The following is a 20522-nucleotide window of genomic DNA, read 5'->3' as shown; positions in this document are numbered from 1 at the left end:
GGATTTCCCTGCCAAGTAAATATCTGCTGTTTCATATTATTGCTGCAACAACTTGCTGAGTAAATGTCAACATTTCTCTGTGGCCTTGAGGTATGCCTGAAGATATTGAGAACTTATGTTGTGAAGATGACATGTGTGTAGAGCTGCAACAATGAATCAATTAGTCATCAACAATTAAATTGCCAATTGTTTTAATAATCGATTAATCGGTCTAAATATTTTTTTTAAAGAAAAAAAGTAAAAATTCTCTGATTCCAGCTTCCTAAATGTGAATATTTAGTACAGTTTATGACTGTAAACTGAATGTCTTTGAGTTGTGGACAAAACAAGATATTTGAGGGCATCACTGATCAACATTTTTCACAATTTTCTGACATTTTACAGACCAAACAATTCATTGATTAATCGGGAAAATAATCATCCGACGGATGGACAATGACAATAATCGTTGCAGCCCTAGATGTGTGAATCACTTATAACTGTGATCAAAAGCAGGTGACAAAATGTGCCACAGTTTCCTGTCAAAGTAACAACTATTGACAATCAGCTTGTTTACAAAATGTTGTCTTACGACTTGGTTTTACTTAACCAGTGAGCAAATTTCGCCTTTTTCTGGAATCAGGATAATATCTCCTTTTTAGCGTATGCTGGATTGCACCAGTTGAAGAGCAGATGTGTGACTTCGCCACCCAGATTTTTTTACTATGAATTTCAGCCCTTCTTCTGTCCCTCATCAGAAATTAATTGCATTCTCTCTCCAGCTGTTGTAGCAGCATTAGTAAGAGTACCAGCAGTAATAGTTGTAGTGGTTGTGGTAACAGCATGCGCAGTAGTATTAGTAGTTTTGAAAAGCGAGCTCTGCAATGCAGGTGTGCACACAGCCACAAATATGTGATGAAAGGCCTCACTGAGAGCCGAGACCCTATCTGACCCATGTTGAGCCCCCCCTCACTCTCTTGCTCCCCCCTCTCTGTCTTTCCCTCTCTCCTTTCAGCTTTCAAACAGGAGGGGGCTGCCACACAGAAGAAGAAGAAGAAGAAGAAGGGTAAAACAAGCAAGGTAAGGAGTGGGTGACCACAAAGAAGAAGAAGAAGAAAAAAGTGAGAGGATGACAGAAAAAAGAGAGAAGAAGAGATGATAAGAAACAGAGAGTTGGAGAGCTCTGACACGCAGCTGTAGCCAAGTGTCTCCTCATGCAGCTACACACCCCCGAGCACCCCGACCCCTGACACAAATGTGACACCCCAGCTGCCAACCCCTGCACCCCCCCCCCCCCCTCCCAAACCTCCTCTCCGAACCCCCACCCATACCACCAACCCTCACCCCCCAACTCCAGCATTACCATATGTATGGCTCCCCTCGCCCCTGATTATGCTAATCACCTGTCCGGCCCCTGCAGCCCCTAAAATGGGTGTATTTAGCAGTCGGCTGGCTCCCAATGCAGCTTCCCCTGGGCCCGAGGTGTACATTCACACACTCCTCAATGGGCAGATTCTTCCACGTTGCTGCCTTCATTCAGGTCCCACTCTCCCCTCCCAACCCCCCACCTCCACCCCCGAAAAAAAAAAATCCTATTCAATGCCAATGGATTCACAAGAGCAGTGGAAAGAGTAGTAGGGCAAGAAAAACGCTGACAGAAAGTCTGTGTTTGGAGCATGTGCGTGCATGTGTGCAGTGGTTGTGGTTCAATTAAAAATACCCACCACATGACGTATTAATTGGTGTATGCAAAAGGATGTGAGACACTGCCATTATAAGTGATGTAAAAGTGTTCTCTTTTGTTAAGTCAAATAAGAGACGTTAAAACAATAAACTCTTCCATCAACTGCAGCTCTGTTGGAGAAAAAAAATTCTCATCCTGTATCTCTTGGCCGTGTCCGTCCAATGCAAGCCAGGTGAGCGATCTCCCCCCTGCTGCATTTACTATCCTTCGATTGGCCCTCAGCCCAGCCATAACAGACCGTGACATGAGCCTGAGCAGCCAATCTCAGCTAGCCATCTCTCTTGTCATTTCCTGGAAAGATGGCCCGTGATTCCAGGTATCCCAAAATCACACATTCCAACGTGTGGAATAGAAGACACAGAAACAGAGGGAGTGTGAATGGAGGAAAGATGAAAATAAACAATATTTCTTTTCTAGTTACTTCATTTCATTATGTTTACCTTTACACTTCATTTTATGGTCACTAGGGCTGCGTATCAATTGAAAATGATCAATATTGATGCCAATACAAGGTCTCAATGCCGGTACCAAGTAAATACTTTATCTAATTTTCTTTCTTTTTTTAAATTTAACAAAATATCCTAAACTGCTCAATGCATCATTGTTACACCTGCATTAAATATTTTTTCGGCCACTTGAGGGCAGAGCAAAAAGCTGTAAACACAACACTTGCCACCTTAAAGAGTTGATATGGTGAACGTGTTAGCGAACAGTTTGTTTTTCTGTCGACTCCTGAGGGAAATGTCAGACTTTTCAGCTGCTAAATGCTCCACGATGTTCACCAGTTAGTCGCTAACTTATTGTAGTGTACAGTGGGTTTATGGAGAGCTTGTTTGCTTAAAACATCTGCCTGCTGCGGCAGAAAGCGACGCTGATGAGAGAAGTTGCAGTCTGGGAAACCAAAACAACGAGCTGAAAGACGCTAAACGCTCAGAAGAGCTGATGGGAACTACAGAGTTGGGTGATTATTCTCTCTTATATCGTGGGTTTGTCTCTTTGAGCTATCCCTATTCCCTATTACTGAATTTATCATCCTGCATCTGGATGTATCTGAAAAATGTCGATCAGTGTTTCCCACAACCCAAGATGACGTCCTCAAATGTCTTGTTTTGTCCACAACTCAAAGATATTCAGTTTACTGTCATAGAGGAGTAAAGAAACCAGAAAATATTCACATTGAAGAAGCTGCAATCAGAGAATTTAGACTTTTTCCTTAAAAAATGACTCCACTGATGTTTTTTTTCTTTTCTTTTCTTCCTTTCCTCTTCTTGCTGAGAATACTGAGGAAGAAATGTAAGCTCCCTTGGTTCTAATGTATATAGTGACATCTTTAATAGAGTGTGCGATAGGCATACTGTATGTACATAAGAAATCTCAATGTAACTGCTGACAGATGACGGAGAAGTATGCATGGGTAATTCAATTGTTGACAATTGATCTGTTAATCCTACTCTATTCCTATCCTAATCTATTTATCGTTGCAGCTCTAGTTCACACAACTACCGCTCCACACTCGCAGTGAGCAGCCCTGGACAAAAATGTCTGATGTAAATGTCTAAAACAGAAAACCAGGGAGACAATAACATTGAAAATTGAGGCATCACTGTACTTAATAACACAACAAGTCGAGTCACAAGCTCCCAACGTCCTCATGCTTCAGCCTCACTAGCAGGGCGGTCTCAGCACAGGAGACTACTTCACTCTGACGCATACTGACTCAATCTGGAGCTCCGAACCTCTCAATCATCTGAGAGAGGAAATGTTTTATATCGCTGTATCTTTATGCCTTCGCGTGTGCATATGTGGTACTTGGTGTAATTGCCGCTATGCTGCCAGATTCTATGACGTTGCGCCGTAGGAATTGCAATGAACTATATACTGCTACGGACGTAACCCATGTGTGCCAGAGGGGCTAAAAAAAAAATTCCAACGACACGCACAATTTGGAGATGTTTATAATACGTTTGCATGAAAAATGTCTCTGCGCTGCAGTCTGAAAAGCATCAATCCACACCCCAAATCTCTCTCCTGGTGTACGGTAGGCACCGCAGCCAAAACACAAACACACTACCGCTACTATACTCCTGCTTCTTCCCTCGCTCGGTCTCCCCCCTCAACACACACACACACACACTCTCCCTCTGCTGTTTTGTACTTTCTCCACCCCTCTGGCAGTCAGCGCTGTGAGGAAGGGAAGAGAGGAAAGGGGAAGAGGGAAGGAGGGAGGGATAGGAGGGAAGGGGAGGGAAGGGAAGGAGGGAGGCCAGACCACCCTGCTCTCATGGCAGGGCTGAGTGTTTACATTGCCGTGGCTCACTCTGTAATACATCTGGCATTCTGAGGCCACTCTCTCTAGCCAGGGACGGGGGAGTGGTGGTGGTGGAGGAGGGAGGAGGCTCGGGTAAAGAGAGAGACCTTTCTGGCAGAGAGGAAAAGAGAGGGATAGAAGAGAGAGAGAGAGAGAGAGAAGGAGGTAGAGGGGGGAGGGTAATTCTCTCCACAGTCTCCTGTGGTCGGTCATTCGCAGGGCTCTGGTTTTTGAATAAGAGCGCCTGAAAGAATGCAAAATGTAAACAGAGAGCTTGGAGGCATCTCAGGATGTCGTTTGTGAATGGGAGTACGTTCGCCTTGAGAGCACACACACACACACACACATACAGCATAGTTAACAAGCAAATTTTTTAAAAAGTTATTTCACTTTTCGTCAGGTAGGGGTAATATACACAAAACTGCTTTCAAACGAGGGCAGGCCAGCTTGAGAAAACAGCGCTGTTAAGTCTGTGTACAGTACCAGAGGCGCAATGTTTCCCCACACTAAATCCCTCACCAGCAGGCCTGCACTTTTCATCAACTCGTAAAGTTTAACACAACACGCTGGAATGTTATTCCTTCTATAGAGGTTTAATCCTGTTTGTGGTGAACTGATAAACACAAAATTAATTGCAGTTTGTCCAGTTTGGAAAATGTAACGTGCGTGTGTGCGCGTGCACGCTCGCATTTGTGTGTGTGTGTGGAGGATGGAGACGGGAAGATAGATGACTCTATGTGGTGTATTCTGTGCAAACGAGGAAAAAATATTGGGTGTGGGCGCATTTTGCGTGTTTGATTGCTCGCGGCTGCTGAATGAAAGCAGTTGGGAGATGGAGTGTGAGCGACAGAAAATGAGAGAAAAAAGGAGGAAAACAGATGAATAAAGAAGAGAAAATAGCAAAAGAGAGGCCCATCAAAATAGCCTGCCATGCCAGCCCTGGTCAACCACCTACTCATTCACACAACCAAAGCCTCTCTCTGCACATGTGAATGTGTGTGTATGTGTGCGCGCGTGCATCCATGCATGTATCAGTACTCGCATACACATCAAAAGCTGGATAATTCAATCATGCAAACCACAATCCTCTCAGCGGAGACGCCACATTCGGGGCTCTCCTCCTCCTCCTCCTTCTCTTCCTCCTCCTCCTCATCTTCGTCCACAAGAAAGGATGTCATGGCTTCTTCCGCATGCACTTAACATTATACCGCTCCCTTCTCCGCTGCCATTACCAGCAAAACAACAAAACAACCACCAACTCTGTCAACTCAGCTCTTAATCACACTAGATACAAAACAGACATGGAAGGGAGAGAGGGAGTTGATTTTGGAAAAAAAACAAAAACGTTTGGTCCTATTAGACTGGATTATGAAACTTTAAATCAGGTTTAGGATGCACACAAATGTGGATTGGCACCATTTGTAACTGTTATTAGGAATTGATATTAGGAATAAGATGAAGGCAGAGGGGGCAATAAACAATCAACATTTCGGGGGACTTTGAATCGCCTCCTCTTTGCCGTGTCATTAAAGCAGGAATGATGACTTGCATTAATGTGAAAGTTGAATATTTGTTTTAGTTAGGATTATTATAAAGTCATTTATAAAGTAATTCAGAGACTAAAGCAAAAAATGATATCTGATTCACTGCCCTCTGCTGGAGGACAGATGTCAAAAGGTTAAACAAAAATTCAGAAAATGAAATACTGATACAGGAAAACTATGCTCCTATAACAACATCTGGCTCACACGAGATGCACTCGTACATAAATGTGTCGAGATGCACACACATGACCATATACAGGACACAAACAATGCCTGGTGACAGCTGCGACCTCTGCTGCATATCTTCCCCCCCTTCCCATCCTCCACCTCCCCCCCCCCACCTCCCCTCTGCTGTGAGTCTTCACTCTGCACCCAGGCCACAGGGTGAGTATCAGGTGAGGTTTTAAATAGCGGGGGCCTCTACTAGATGACCTCAGGGTCCCCAGGGTCTACCCCCGTGGCCCCTGGCCTTTACACTTATGTCCCCCCAAGAAAGCTGGGGCCTCCCCTCAGGCTGTAGCCTTGAGACTACAATCCATAGCCCTATGCCCCCAGTCCGGGGCCATAAATCTGGGGGGACTATAAAGTCATTTCAACTTGAGTCACTCACACATATCTCTGTGTCCATCCATGATGAAAACAAAAGGCATCCTCTGAACGCTATGGGCCCCATCCTCTCTTTAGTCGATACTAAAGCTACAGGCTGACCGCAACTCAGCCCAGATTACAGTACAGCTCCACCTCATCTGTTTAACCCTCAGTTTCAACTTCAACCCTTCAACCTGGAGCTTCAAAAGCCCCCATTTCCAAATGTTTCTCCTGCCTGCACCCTCTCCCACCCATCAACACAGACCCTTAAGCACGGGCCTACATCTCCAGCTCCTCTCTCAGCACAGAAACAGAGCGAAGGAGTCGAGGGGCCGTCCTACAGGAAGGCCAATGTTTACGCGATACTGTTTTAATTAGAGGCAGGCGGCGCTGCTATTTTCTTTACAATTTGGCCTATGTTTGCCTTAACCCAGAATGCCAAGGGATGGCTCCGTTTTCCACTTGTGGCCAGGAGGGAACTCTAAAGGGGTCCTATTCCTCTCTCTTCTCTGCCTCTGCTGCCTGAACGTGGCTTATAGTTAATCATCGCAAGATCATCTAGAATCATCTGCAATTTGAAACTGAGGATGGATCTGGAGTCAAACACATGTGTTTCTGACGTCGAGGAAAGCGCGCAGAGGGCGGCGAGCCACATTTGTCCGTGCGGGAGAGCAAGATAGGAGGCCACAATACTACAACTTCCTGTTTGAGCTAATAATTTCCTGTGAGCGTCACAGTGGACATAAACACAGCGTTTATCTGCAGTGTGGATGCCCTAAATACATGCCGTTGTCATTTTTATGTGGTCTAGGTAGGAAAAAAAGACTTTCAAAAAGTATTACTATCATTCCTTAACCCCCCCCCATACATCCTCACTGGTTTGACACAATCGCCTCTTTGTGCAGGCATGCGTCTCACTCCCAATTGGTCTCTGTCGCTTTGTCTAATAAACAGAACTTCCTGTGTCTGAGTGTTTATAAACAGTGCTGAGTGAGCCCTGTGAGAAGAGACAATCCCTGCGAAAGCTGCGGCACGTGACCGCGTGTAGAATAAACACCAGCTCCGGTACGCAGCTAATGGTGGTCCGCTGTAGACCGCGGCACTAGCAGAAAGCAGGTGACGACAGACGCGACATGAGATCACAAAAAAATGCAGCTCCAGTCAAATTGTAAAGGAATTGAGAGATCTAATATGAGCTGGGTGTATTGTGTGTGTGTGTCTGTGTGTGTGTGTGTGTGTCTCTCTCTGTGCGTGCGTCCACAGGCCACACAGCTTCCAGGCGGGGTCGTCCATGGGTCGCCTGCGGAGGGCAGTTCCAAATGAAACATAAACAGCCGCTCTGTCCTCTCCTCCTCTCTCCTCTTTTTCCTCTCAGACGATGGGCCAGTCCCCCAGCACGGCCCAGCACAGCGTTCCACGGCCCAGGCAGAACTAATCTATCCCTCAGCTGTGCAGTCTAATCTAAACAAACAGATCTCTCCCTATCAACATCTGGAACCCCTCACGTACCGGGACCTAGGAAACCACCGCAGCCCCGACTCTTTGTCAGTGTCTGTGTGTGTATATCGGTGTGAGCCAGTGTGAAACCATGTTGTAGATGTCTACCAGAGGTCACTACTGTCAGGTTCAACATAAAGCTAGCCTGTGCTGCCAATACCACAACCTCTATGGTGCAATTTCAGTGATATATAACAAGTTAAATCATCAGTTATACGCCACAGCAAACAATACAATAGTGCCAGTGGATACTTTTTTTTTTGAATACCTGATTAACCTTTAGTCCAAACAAGAATAATACCAATCACAAGTTAGTCGACTAAGATTTCTTTAGTTGATTAGTCGCTTTTTTTATGCTTTTTCATGCTGAATGACTAAAACGCAAGATCTAAAGTGGTGCTTTTGTGATTCTTTGTGGAGAAACTCGGTTTCACAGATCTGTCGATTAAACCAACTAATCAATCGGTCTACAAATCGTGTGAGTGTTCATCGACTAAGAACTTCTTTGGTCGAGGACAGCCCTAGAATCTTCATATTTGAGAAACCGCAACAAGTCTACTCAATAAATCACTTCCTAAAAATGCAATCAATATACTGTATGTAGATGTTTTTGAGTATGAGACATTTCATCCCCTGTATACTTGAAATGTGGCTGTAAAAAAGGTTTGCAGTTTGCTGCCTCATGAAGCAAAACAGCTGCTGTCAGCTTGAATTCATGACAGTTACGATGTGTTTCAATGGCGAAAAGTGTTCAAAGTGCCAAAAAGTATCAAAACATCCATAGAAACTCAGACAATAACTGCTGCATAGGGCTGGGTGATATGGAGAAAATCAAATATCGCAATATTTTTTTTTACCAGATACCTCAATATCGATATGGTAGGGTTGCCTATTGGTGCTTTCACCAAATATTTACACATTGAGATTTTTTGATAAATAATCATCAGTAATGTGGATATAATGACTAAGCGGGTAGAGGAAAATAATAGAACAGCTAGAACAGTCTGGTACTTTACTGTAATGCAGCCTTTAAAACCAGGAACACCTATCACGATATTACGATAACCAAAATCTAAGACGATATCTAGTCTCATATCACGATATTGATATAAGATCAATATATTGCCCAGACTTACTGCTGCATAATGTATTTCTCTGCTGTCCTTCAGTATGTTCTGAATAATACAAAATATGGCTTCTTCAATATCTAATTTTGTTTTGTTGTCAAAAAGATGTTCTATTTACAACGATATGAAACAGGAAAAGCTGACAACCATCACAATATGGAGAATTTTCCCAGCGATATACGTTTCATTCAGTAGTGAGGGATGCCTGGTCGAGTCTTTAACAACATTTAGTTTCATGTGGTGCCCCTCACCGTAGTATACGCATGACCGTGGTCTGACATGTAAAAAAGGGTGTGAAAACAGTGTGTTCCTTCCTCTGGCTACAATCAGGAGTCCTGTACTGAGGAGGCTCCCCTCCGCCTAAACCGCTGCCAAACTGCGCCTGCGCCACAGATTAGAGGAACACGCTGTCGGTCAGACCCCTGCAGCAGCACGCAAAGGAGAGAACAGCCAAGCCAGGGAAGGAGGTGGGCTGTTTGATCTGTGCAGTCTGCTTTAATGTTTGATCTCATGAGCTATACGTTTTGTTTTATTTGAGGGGTTAAAATGGGATGAAACCAAAAAAAGGGCAACCACACAGATGTGACAACAACAACTAAGCGTAAATACTACTTTTATTCTTTTTTTCATGCACAAAAAAAAATACTTATTCAGCTTCTCAGCAGCTAAATCTGCTCCTCCATTCATGACTCCTCCAGCCGACTCCAGCTCTAAGTGCAGGAATGTGGATCAAAGGGGAAGGAAAAAAGCACAGCCCCTTCTCCTTTACCCCCTCCCAAGCACCACCCATACGCTTAGTCCCCCTTTTTCCCTTAAAAATGTTCAGTCTTCATAAGGTTGTTTCTGAAAAAAGACAACAACAAGTGAGCTTCCTATATCCACTCCACAAACACCAGTTCCTGTCCTCGCTCCGCTTTTTCCCTGCAGCCGGAGACAAATCTTTTTGGAAAGTTGAGAGCTGTCCAAAACGGGACCACACACAGTCTCTGAGCATTCAACTGCTGGGGGCAGACACACACTCACACACACGCACACACACATACACACACTCTCACAAAATGGCGGCTTTGACAAAAATTTCCTCTACCCCAAAAGCTGCTTATAAACTTAATTACAACCTTACTTCTGCGTGCAGTTGCAGTCACCTCTGGCGCATCTTGTGTGTGCATCTGACACGCTTTGAGAAGTATGTGAAGATAAATTGAATTATTTTCAAAGTTGCACTTGGACACTTGCCAGGGCCTAAACAATAAACAATCCCCCTGGCTTTGTTTAGTGGCACCCACCAACCCTCTCTTCTTCCAATCTAAACAGTTCCAAACATGCAATATGAAATAGCTTCAAAAGGATATTCCCAGCATCTTACATTCAAACACACACACACACACACTATAAAAACAGGTACAACTTGTCAAAATCAGAATTGTCTTACCTTCCACCCAGAGTTTCTCCACGTCCGTCTCCAAATTAGCTGCCCTTAAGCCCACAGCGAAAGCTCCGAAAATCATAAGGCCCACAACCAAAAACTTTCCGCAGTTCTTTTGTATGTAACAGCCCAGCCTGAATAAAAGTCTCTGGAACTTCGCTCTCAGCCATAGAGGTGCTTTCCTCCCGGTCGCCTTCCCCTATAGAATGAGACAAGAATCCTGATGTTACTGTCAATTCAAAAACACAAAACACTGCACTTACCTGGACAGGTATATCTGTAGGAGTTAGAAGAGGAAAAGGTTTGATGCTATACAGGCAAAGAAATGACAGGTGGTCCCAAATGAGTTTTCAATTTTGGACCCAAGGAACCTCATCTGATTCCCTTTCAGACTGCAGATATCCCCTGTAATGACTGCTCTGAGGGAAACGGGAGCGTGATCAAAACAATAAAACCCACTCACTGTCCCCACTCTGCTAACCTGTGATGATTGAAATACACACATCTGCTGAGGAGAAACCACTGAGTGAGGACTCCCCAGAGTGAGAGACACAGGTTCTGTCATATCAGTAACACATATAAACTGTAACCTTATAGCAGGAGACATGCAAAAAGGAAGAGATCTTCATCCCCTGCAGGTCACCCACACACAAACACACACACACTGGTCCATTTCTGTCATATCGCTGCTGCTACAATGATGAGTTATGAAGATGCTCATACAGACAGACTTGACATTAAGGTGTCACACAGGTTCTTCCAAAATAGGTTTGCAGCCGGACACTGGGCATCTGGAGCAAGCATATGGATACCTCTGTTAATGGTGAGCAGACAGACCATAATTCTGCAGCCTTTCGACGGTGTCTTAACAACAATAAACACCAATTGTTTTGAACTGCAACTAATACTTAATGAAGTAAGAGAGGATAAAGTGATGTAATGATTGATGTCCAAACTCTTAAAAATCTTTGTCACTATGCCACGAACACACACATAGTTGTACCGATTTAATAATGCACATTATCTACCTATCCATCCAGAAAGGAGGTCTCACATTTCTACAACAGTGACAGTAGTAAAATCATAAAGATCCTTTCACTTTTGCCAGTTCAGCTTTGTTCTCCAAAATAGGTTTGCAGCCGGACCTCCAGGGTGGATGGAGGTAAATAAAAGGAGACACATTTATACAGTAGGTGGCCTTTTTAATAATAATAAGTCTCTATTTTACACAGAGATGCAAAAATATAGCCTGCTGGAATCCTTCTTTGGATGCATAATAATCCTGCAAAATAGCACTCCCTATGAATGAATAAATTGAAAAATGTGTCATAAGAAAGTAATCTATATTGGGAGTCATTTGTCATTATTAGCCTGCATTAAAAACACCCACACATTTGATATTTTTAAAAAAGTGCATGTACAGTAGGTGGCCTTTTGATAACAAGTCTCTATTTTACACAGAGATGCAAAAATATAGCCTGGAATCCTTCTTTGGATGCATAATAATCCTATAAAATAGCACTCCCTATGAATGAATAAATTGAAAAAATGTGTAATAAGAAGGTAATCTACATTGGGAGTCATTTGTCATTAGCCTGCATTAAAAAAAACACACACACATTTGATATAAAAAAAAAGGTGCATGTGGTGAATACCACCACACACACACACACACACACACACACACACAGCTCCAGTCCTCCGTCCAGCAGCAGCCCGTGTGTTCCGGCCTGCATGTGGGAGTGGAGGAGCCATCACAGAGGCAGAGGGGACTCACAATATTTGTGAACGGAAGAGGGCAGCCACATGGAGGAGCTTTTTTTTTTTTTTTTTTCTCCTCCTCCTCTTCTTTTACGCAAGTTTACTGTCACACAAACCTCCGAAAGCCCTTTTTCTTACGCAGCACATGAGCTGCAGCTCTCTGGCTGTTATGAAACACTCACTGGTCCTATGGGTAGTGTTGACTGGGATGGTGAAAAGCTGCATGTTTTTGAGACCGGTAGAGGTTTTGGGGATGTTGTGTTTTGGGGAACAAGTTGTGTTTGCAGATAACAACTTGTATCCACATCCTAAAGTACAAGAAGCCGGTGCGTAAAATAAACTCACTATATCCAACCTTGCCCCGTTACCTAGCAGCCCCGTTACCTAGCAGCCCCGTTACCTAGCAGCGACTGGACATATAGTTTGGACGCTTATTCTCCGGGTGAATACAATGAAACTAAGACCACCAAGTCTGTCTCTCCACCGGGTTAAAGATGATATATAAGCACCTGGGTTATCTGCTCCAAAGCGAAGCCCGCATCGCAGTAACTCGGCCGCTGCAGATAGTCCAGATCCAGCGGTGTGCGGCGGGTAAAGTCGCCCCGGTTCCTCCGCGTTATCCTCGGCCGGTCGGGGTCTCTGTTTTCCTGCTCGGAGGTTGCATTAGCAGCCGAGGCCATGTTGCGGGCACTGCGAGACCGTTTTCAGAGTGTTTTTTTGTCCCCCCCGACAGCAGCGCAGTGTAGCAACGATATCCCAAGGCAACAACAAAGTTTCCCTCTCGGAGATCTCAAGTAGGACTTCATACTCCTGTTGGAGACGGCGAGTCAAAGTCTGCGCCTTCCATCCCAACATTTCGCGATCCGGAGGTCTCCACCGCTTCTTTCACACCGCATTCACCGAGTCTCTCTCCCAACCCACTGAAACACCCAACAGAAAAAAAAAAAGAAGGTAAGTTTCTCTCTCAAAAGTGTTTCCCATACACGAGACGACAGCTCGATGGTCGTTTTGCATTCTGCTCGAGATCCTCTGTGGTCTTCCCCCTAGGGCCGCGCGTCACGGCCAACTCTGAGATTCAATAGAAGAGGAGGAAAAAGACCTCTCTCCATTTGGAGGCAGAGGAGGAGGAGGAGGAGGAGGAGGAGGAGGGGTGAAGAGAGGAGGAAAAAAAGAGAAAAAGAGTCGAGATCCCGCCTCTGGGGCTGTCAGATTGCAGGACTTTCTTGCATCTGATTGGTTCCAGAAGGGCAAAAATTACTCAGCAAACACGACTATTATTAGCTGCTTAGCAACAGCTCACTAAAGTAGAGAGAGAGACCACCCAGGCAGGCAGGCAGGCAGGAGGGGGAGACCTCATGTGTCTCATGCATCTCCAACTTCAGGGGGTTTGGCTCTCATGGGGAGAGGACAAACCTGCCCGGTGCGTGCGTTCTGGTGTTTCTTTTGGTGTTTCCACATAGAAAGAAGCGCTTCCCAGATGAGGAGCTGAAGTCTGAGGCATTTTAAGGTACACCACGGTCTGTGCGACTGAAGGGGGGGATGAGGAATGTCAGAGCTTCCACTTTTTAACTTTGATTTTTTTTTTTTTTTCTCAGATTACAGAGGTGGTGAAGGGGAGGTTCTACTGTATGCATGTCAGCACCACTATAGGCTCTATAGTCTTTATAGTGTGAAATGTATACTTTTATGTCATTATTCATTTATTAAGCTGTTTGTACAAATAACAGGGATAAATACATTTTTAAAAAATTATATTTTTGGATTTCAATAAATTTATGATCACAATGATCAAACATATATAATAGACTTTGACCAATCACAGGTAATTTCAAAGAGAGAGCGTTCCTATTGGCTGTGCTCCGGCTGGTGGGCGGTGCTTGGTATTTCCTCAACTGATCTTATTTCTCATTTTACAGCTAAACAGTACACTACAAGATGTTTCTGAAAACATTTGAGGTGAGAAATAGGCATTACAGTAACAATATTAATTTATTAAGCTGTTTGTACAAATAACAGGGATAAGTACATTTAAAAAAAAATGTTATGTTCATCTCCAACTACATTTCATCGTATAGAAGCTGGCAAAACAAGCCTGTTGGTCCTGGAACAATCTGCAGGCCAAGCTTAAAGCTTCAGTAGGCAACAATTTTTTGGCATCATTTTGGCAAAAATTCCATAATAAACTTTCAGCATATTGTAATTCAAGTGTTCTGAGAGAAAACTAGACTTCTGCACCTCCTCATGGCTCTGTTGAACCAGAACGGTGCAATTGGACTCCTTATATAAGCTGTTATTCTTTAAACCCTCTGCAGTCCACTCAGTGGATAGATTGAATAGGTTTAAACTGTGATTTACCAGTCCATCATATGTTCAACTCATATTCCCTGATCCAATTCCAAAAGCGCTAACCCTAGACTAACCTTCTAATCCAAAGTTTTAAAGCGAGGGTAGGCAGAAAGTTTTACCTCTGAGAGTTAACTAGACTTCTGCACCTCCACATGGCTCTGTTTTCTGGCTTTAAAACATGTAGCCTGTGACGGAAGACTTTGACCAATCACAGGTAATTTAAGAGAGAGCGTTCCTAGTGAGTGTTCCTATTGGCTGTGCTCCGGCTGGTGGGCGGTGCTTGATATTTCCTCAACTGATCTTAACTGTTTCTCATTTTACAGCTAAACAGTACACTATGAGATGTTTATGAAAACATTTGGTGATCATTTGGTGAGACATAGGCATTACAGTAACAGAATATTGATTAATATTTGATCAGCGCTGCCTAGTTTGACCGTTTGATCAGAGTTGGCGAGTGATTGGCTCGTGGCTCTCAGTTAGTCAGCCGTTGGGAACACCGGAGGACACAGAGGCACGTGATTTTTTTCAGAGTACCTGTCTCATCCACTACTGTCATCGTTTTATAAAAAATAACTTTTTTTAATCATATTTGTTCCATTTCTACCCACTGCAGCTTTAACCTTTAATATCTATGAATTTAAATCTGTCTAGTTTTGATTACCATCGTGTTGTCTAACATTTGAAATCGTTGTCAAATGTTAGCTTCGTTGTTTCTAGCCAGTTGGGCAGCCCTTGTCATGGGTGGTACGTTTGGGGTCGATTGTAACGTTGTGTTACAATCGACCCCGACACCATCAAAATAGTTTCCGACTTAGTAACAACTTCAAAATAGATGATTTTTTTTAAATAACTGGAGAAAAGTGTTTTGTGTTCAGTTTAATATCTATGTAGACTCTATTCATCATGTATTTTATGGCAGAGTCCAGTGGTTACGTCTCTTGCCTCTCAATCTGGGGACCAGGTTTCAATTCAATTCCAGGCTTCATAAAGAAAGGGCTGCCATATTGGCTGCACTATTGAAACTCAGTAGTATTGAAACTCAGATTTAAAACCTGGTTGGATCCCTTTAATTTTGACATATTTTAAACAAGTGACATGTGTAACATCTCAAATTGCCCCAGTGGGAAACAAGACAGAACCATGAAACACATCATGCACATGGTCTGTGATGATGCCTGCCAAAGGACAAACTGATGTCTCACACTTGTTAAAGTGTTTCTGCCAAAACTTTTTTTTGGAGGTATGAAAGTAATTGATTTTTCAGTTGATATTAAATTGTTTTAACTATATGTATATTCTTGGTAGTTTATTGTGGTCCTTGGTATTTATATAAAGGTATTACTTGTGTTGTTTCAATTGCCCTCATATGCTGTAACAATCGCCCCTGCACGTGGGGGCAGATGTACCATTTGACTTTTAGTGCTTCAATCAATATTATGACTCTAACATTGCTCGTAAAAACATTTGATGACTGTTAACAAGTAGAACACAAATACAAGTTACCTACAAAAAAATGTTACAATTGCCCCCGGTCTCCCCTATTAAGCTGTTTGTACAAATAACAGGGATAAATAGTTTAAAGTTTAAACTTGAGACCCTTTTCTCTTTAAATGATTTTAAACTTAAAGAATAAAGGAAGTGGTCACTGCAAGCTGCAGTTGCTTCAATTAACTAACAAACACATGACCACCATGCTGCCCTGTTAATGCACTGTATGATATCATGTATTTTGTCGTACCTATTGTTCCTGCCGTGATTCAATGGTGTTGTCTTGTTATGTGTTGGATGCTGCTATTTCACCCTGTCTTGGCTAGGTCTCACTTGTAAAAGAAGTTCAATCTCAATGTGACTTTAGGGCTGTGTATTGGCAAGAATCTGGCGATACGATATGAATCATGATACAGGGGTTACGATTCAATATATCGCAATATATTGTGATACTGTAGTTAAGGCGATATATTGCAATTTCTTTATCAAATTTTAGGAAAACTGTCATAGTATAAAGAACACACCACCATATGCATAAAATCAGAGTAAAAAAAGTTTACTTTTTTATGCAATCAGAACAGTGGGATCTGCATTTGCATCACAGTCCTTGTAACATGTGCATCTCTATGCAAATTGAATAAAGTTGACTGAGTTAATCTTTGCATGTAAACTATTAATTAAAAATCGATAGTGTTTTTGAGAACCAATACAGTATCACAAACATAATATCATGATATTCGATTTTTTTTCTCGATATTTTCTTACACCCCTATGTGACTTCCTAGTCAAATAAAGGTTATGATGATTTCAATCTGTAGACAAAGTCACAATCACACAATTATTAAACACAAATAACTGAGTAAAATGTTGATGACTTTTTTTTTTTAATCACAGTGTAGACTATTTATCCTTTTTTTTCTCTGTATCAACTTTATGATCCACTTTATTGATAAAGCCTACTATTATCCACTGCTACAATATCATAACAATGCCTTTATGTAAATCTAGTTCAAAATAAATAACCTCGTATTCCAAATAGACCAGCTGCAGAGACAAATAGAAATTCAGCAACACAGGCCAAATGCCTATACATTGTTGATTTCACCAATATCTTTACCAATAATCGTCTATATCGGATTAATATACTGCATGACTATGTCTCCTTGAGCACCTATTATCAAGTGACCTAATGCCAGATAGTTTTTTCTGTGTCGTGTTGCAGACTTCTATAAGTTTCTTCACTATGCCAGAAGATGCGTAATTGCGCACAAAATAAGCGCATAGAAGGGTTTAAAGGCATGAAGAAATAGACATCAATAATATTAACATGTTCAAAACAACATATGTTTCTCTATATGCCACTTATCTTTAAAATAAATGGGAGAAATTGAAGAACTGGCCTATTTTAGCCATGACTTTTCCTTAAAAAAAGAAAAGCAAATATCACCTTATTTAACTCATAGACTACTAAACTGTCTTAATGAATAAGAAGGATAGAAACAGGCTTAACATAACAGATGAATTGCCACTTGATGGACCACAGTATCAGTCAATCAGCAGCCCACTTTTCACACCTGAGTCTGTCTGTCTGTCTGTGTGTCTGTCTGTGTGTCTGCCAGCCGCTCACTTACCATCTCCCGTCCAGGTGTGGTAGAGCTCTCAGAGAACAGATCCGGTCTTTCCGCCCCCCGTGGAGTCCGAGACTTGTCAGTTTATGGTGAACAGAAGAAAAGGAACCGCTTTATTGTTGCGAGGAGAGGAAAAAAAATGACGCATTGTAATCCGTCTTCTTGGTTGCAGGCATCATCCTGCTCTGCGTCGGAGAAAAAAAGGTTCACTCACAATTAATGTGGCTGTTCCTCTTTTTGGCCACGTGGGTGGTCCCGGACTCTCTGACTGTCACGTGATTATAGCCCCAAATTGTAAACAGTACCACGCACAGCAGCATCTCGTGTCTCAGTCTAGTCACACACGATCAGAGAGAGAGAGAGAGAGAGAGAGAGCACAGAGGTACACGATGTGCAAAAACACACCTGTAGGGTGAGTTGCCCTAAAGTGGTACAACTGCCTAATGTGGGACACCTTTAAGCTCCAGTGGGTGTAGGTCTTCCTCAAACAAATAAAAGTCAATAAAACTATTGATATGTAATGTCTTTTTTAATATGCACGAATCAAAACTATTATAGTCTTTATAAATGATTTATTTGTTATCATTTATACTCTTATTGTTTGTTTGATGTTGTTCGATTCTCTATGTAACATCCACATATAAGCCTATAGGTTTTGTAACAGCAATAACATTGTGTGTGGTAAAATTACTGAACATGGGATTGCAGATTTAGCCTTGAGTGTTTCCTAAGGGACTGTTTGTAAGAATCAGAAATGCTTGTTAACAGCGATACCTGTGGCCGTTAAGTCAACAAAAGTCAGCGTCGGGCTCGCGCTTGTGCTTTAAATAGACATGAACGCGCATCGCTCAAAACAGTGAGGCGACACACGTCAGCTAAAACCACAATATCACTCTATATTTCACCTGCTTGGCAGTAATGTTAGCTGACCAGACAAAGGTCTCTCCATGAATCAATGCTGATCCTAGTGTTGGCTTTTCCTACCTCAGCCTCCCGGCCGCGGCCGGAGGACACAGGGGAAACACCGGAGTTTTGGTCGGAGACGATAACGTTTCTCGCTGCGGAGCCCCGTCACTTCACAAGACACGGGAAACCTCTGTTGGTCTGGAGGAGCTGCAGCATTTATTTCTGCACAAACGTCCACTGTACATTCACTAGATATTCTCAGAGCTAAACTAACTCTTCTGCAGTGTGTAGTGTGCGGGCATACATGTGTGGAGCGAAATAGCGAGAACGAGCGCGGTGTGTGACTGAAGGCAAGCAGGCAGAGGAGCAGAGGAGCAGAGTACAGCAGAGACTCCGACCATGGAGACCAAAGCTACGGTCTCCTCCGCGTCCTCCGACCGCGGCCAACACTGTTTTCCAAGACGAGCTTCACTAGATATAACTTTTCTGAAAAAAAAAATCATGTGCCTCTGTGTCCTCCGGTGTCCTCTGGTGCTCCTAATGGCATCTGCAAGATTTCACAGACCGGAGGAAAACAACCAGTCAGAGCTGATCTGGAGTCTGCGGTCCAGCGTCCGTCTATGAGAGCCGGCTGTCAATCACTCGCAACAAACGGTCAAACTAGGCAGCGCTGATCAAATATGAATCAATATTCTGTCACTGTAATGCCTATTTCTCGCCTCAAATGCTTTCAGAAACATCTTGTAGTGCACTGTTTAGCTGTAGAATGAGAAAGTTTATGACCTGGCAGTCATGTTGAGAACAGTTTAGGAAATATACCAAGCACCGCCCACCAGCCAGAGCACAGCCAATAGGAACGCTCAATAGGAACACTCTCTCTGAAATGACCTGTGATTGGTCAAAGTCCCTTGTCACGGGCTAGATTGTTTAAAGCCTGAAAACAGAGCCATGAGGAATCAGTAGGAAGGTTTGGCTGCAACAATAATATAATTTCATCAGATATCATCATCATCAGATATCCCTGGTGTGGTGTCTGAGTGTGAAAAATCCTCTAAAGGGGGATGAAGTTAGGCTGCGATGCCCCTGAATAGAGCCAGGCCTGTCTCAGTGGAACAAGCAGGAGTCCTATAACTGCTGCACTATATCTGTGCTAGACATGTTCGAGTTGTTGTCATGACGGTAACGCTGCAGGACTCCATCAAGGTGCCGCAGGTCATCGGGGAAAATGGTCCTCCCCTTCAAATATACTGTAGTGTAGAGGCTGTAAAGATATGCCAGTAAAAATGCTCTGGGAGATTATACTGCAAGCATCTGTGTGAACTAATGAAATACATATGCACATAAGATGCCAAAACACCCCTGACCAAACATGAGAATATTTCCTTTTTTTTTTCATTTACCATCATGTGCTAACATGAATCAGATGGACTAATTGTTCACGTTAGGATTTATACCAAGCAGGGAGAAATGTATTAACTTCTTTTAATGTTGTGGTTGCAGGCAATTAAGAGCTTGGATTTCAGATGTTTGTGTCTGTTGTCTTTGTCTATTCAGGCCTGTAAGTTATTGTCCTTTAAATAAAAGCAGCACGATATAAAGATTCAGTAGCTGCCCTGTGTGTGCTTGTCACAGCTTTCGTGATAGAAATATACGCACAAACTTCCATGTTAAAAAATATTTAGAAAAAAAAAGAAAACTGTATAAGAGACGATAAAATGTTTGGTAAAAAAAACAAAAACATTCTCAAGTTCCAGCCTCTCCTTTGGGAGTATTTACTGCTGATATGATACTAAACTTTTTACATTTAATGTATATAGTTATCAAAAGTCGGTTATAGTCCATCATGTCAGACCAACACTTTGATTCCTAGCAAGATAAGTTGACAGCAGTTGATTGCTATGAGCAATGGGTATAGCTATAACTTCCAGAGGATGGATTTTAATATTGTTGTTGATGTTCAGACCTTTTCTCTCGTGCCACCATCAGACCAAACTCTCAACATTTTGTCCTATGTCTGATAATGTGGAGGTTTTTCATGAAACTTGCAGAGCACATAGAAGACTCACTATAAAGCATTGGCTTTAATGACCCTATGACCTTTCCTCTAGCGCCACCTTCAGGGAAACATTTAAACTCCACTGTCCTTAAAGCTCTGACAAATTGCAAAATCTTCAGTA

The 20522-nt window shown here is 42.8% G+C and overlaps 1 protein-coding gene across 5 annotated transcripts in view; it reads right to left on the bottom strand.

The window, feature by feature from the left end:
• ptch1 (patched 1) overlaps window positions 1–17709 on the bottom strand; it is a 62731-nt gene extending 45022 nt beyond the window's left edge. For 2 of the 5 annotated variants that reach the window (XM_037777632.1, XM_037777631.1), the window contains exons 1-2: window positions 12484–12654; window positions 10220–10412 (exon numbers count right to left, since the gene is read on the bottom strand). In XM_037777632.1, the coding sequence (XP_037633560.1) occupies window positions 10220–10412; window positions 12484–12654 (364 nt within the window). Of the gene's footprint in view, window positions 1–10219; window positions 10413–12483; window positions 13845–17442 lie in introns of those variants that run through there. The other 3 variants (XM_037777629.1, XM_037777630.1, XM_037777628.1) reach the window with 3 other exon arrangements.
• Between the last annotated feature and the right edge of the window lie 2813 nt (window positions 17710–20522).

The sequence above is a fragment of the Sebastes umbrosus genome, chromosome 8 (genome assembly GCF_015220745.1).
Source record: "Sebastes umbrosus isolate fSebUmb1 chromosome 8, fSebUmb1.pri, whole genome shotgun sequence".
Classification (NCBI taxonomy): domain Eukaryota; kingdom Metazoa; phylum Chordata; class Actinopteri; order Perciformes; family Sebastidae; genus Sebastes; species Sebastes umbrosus.
This window is presented reverse-complemented; position numbering and strand designations above follow the sequence as displayed.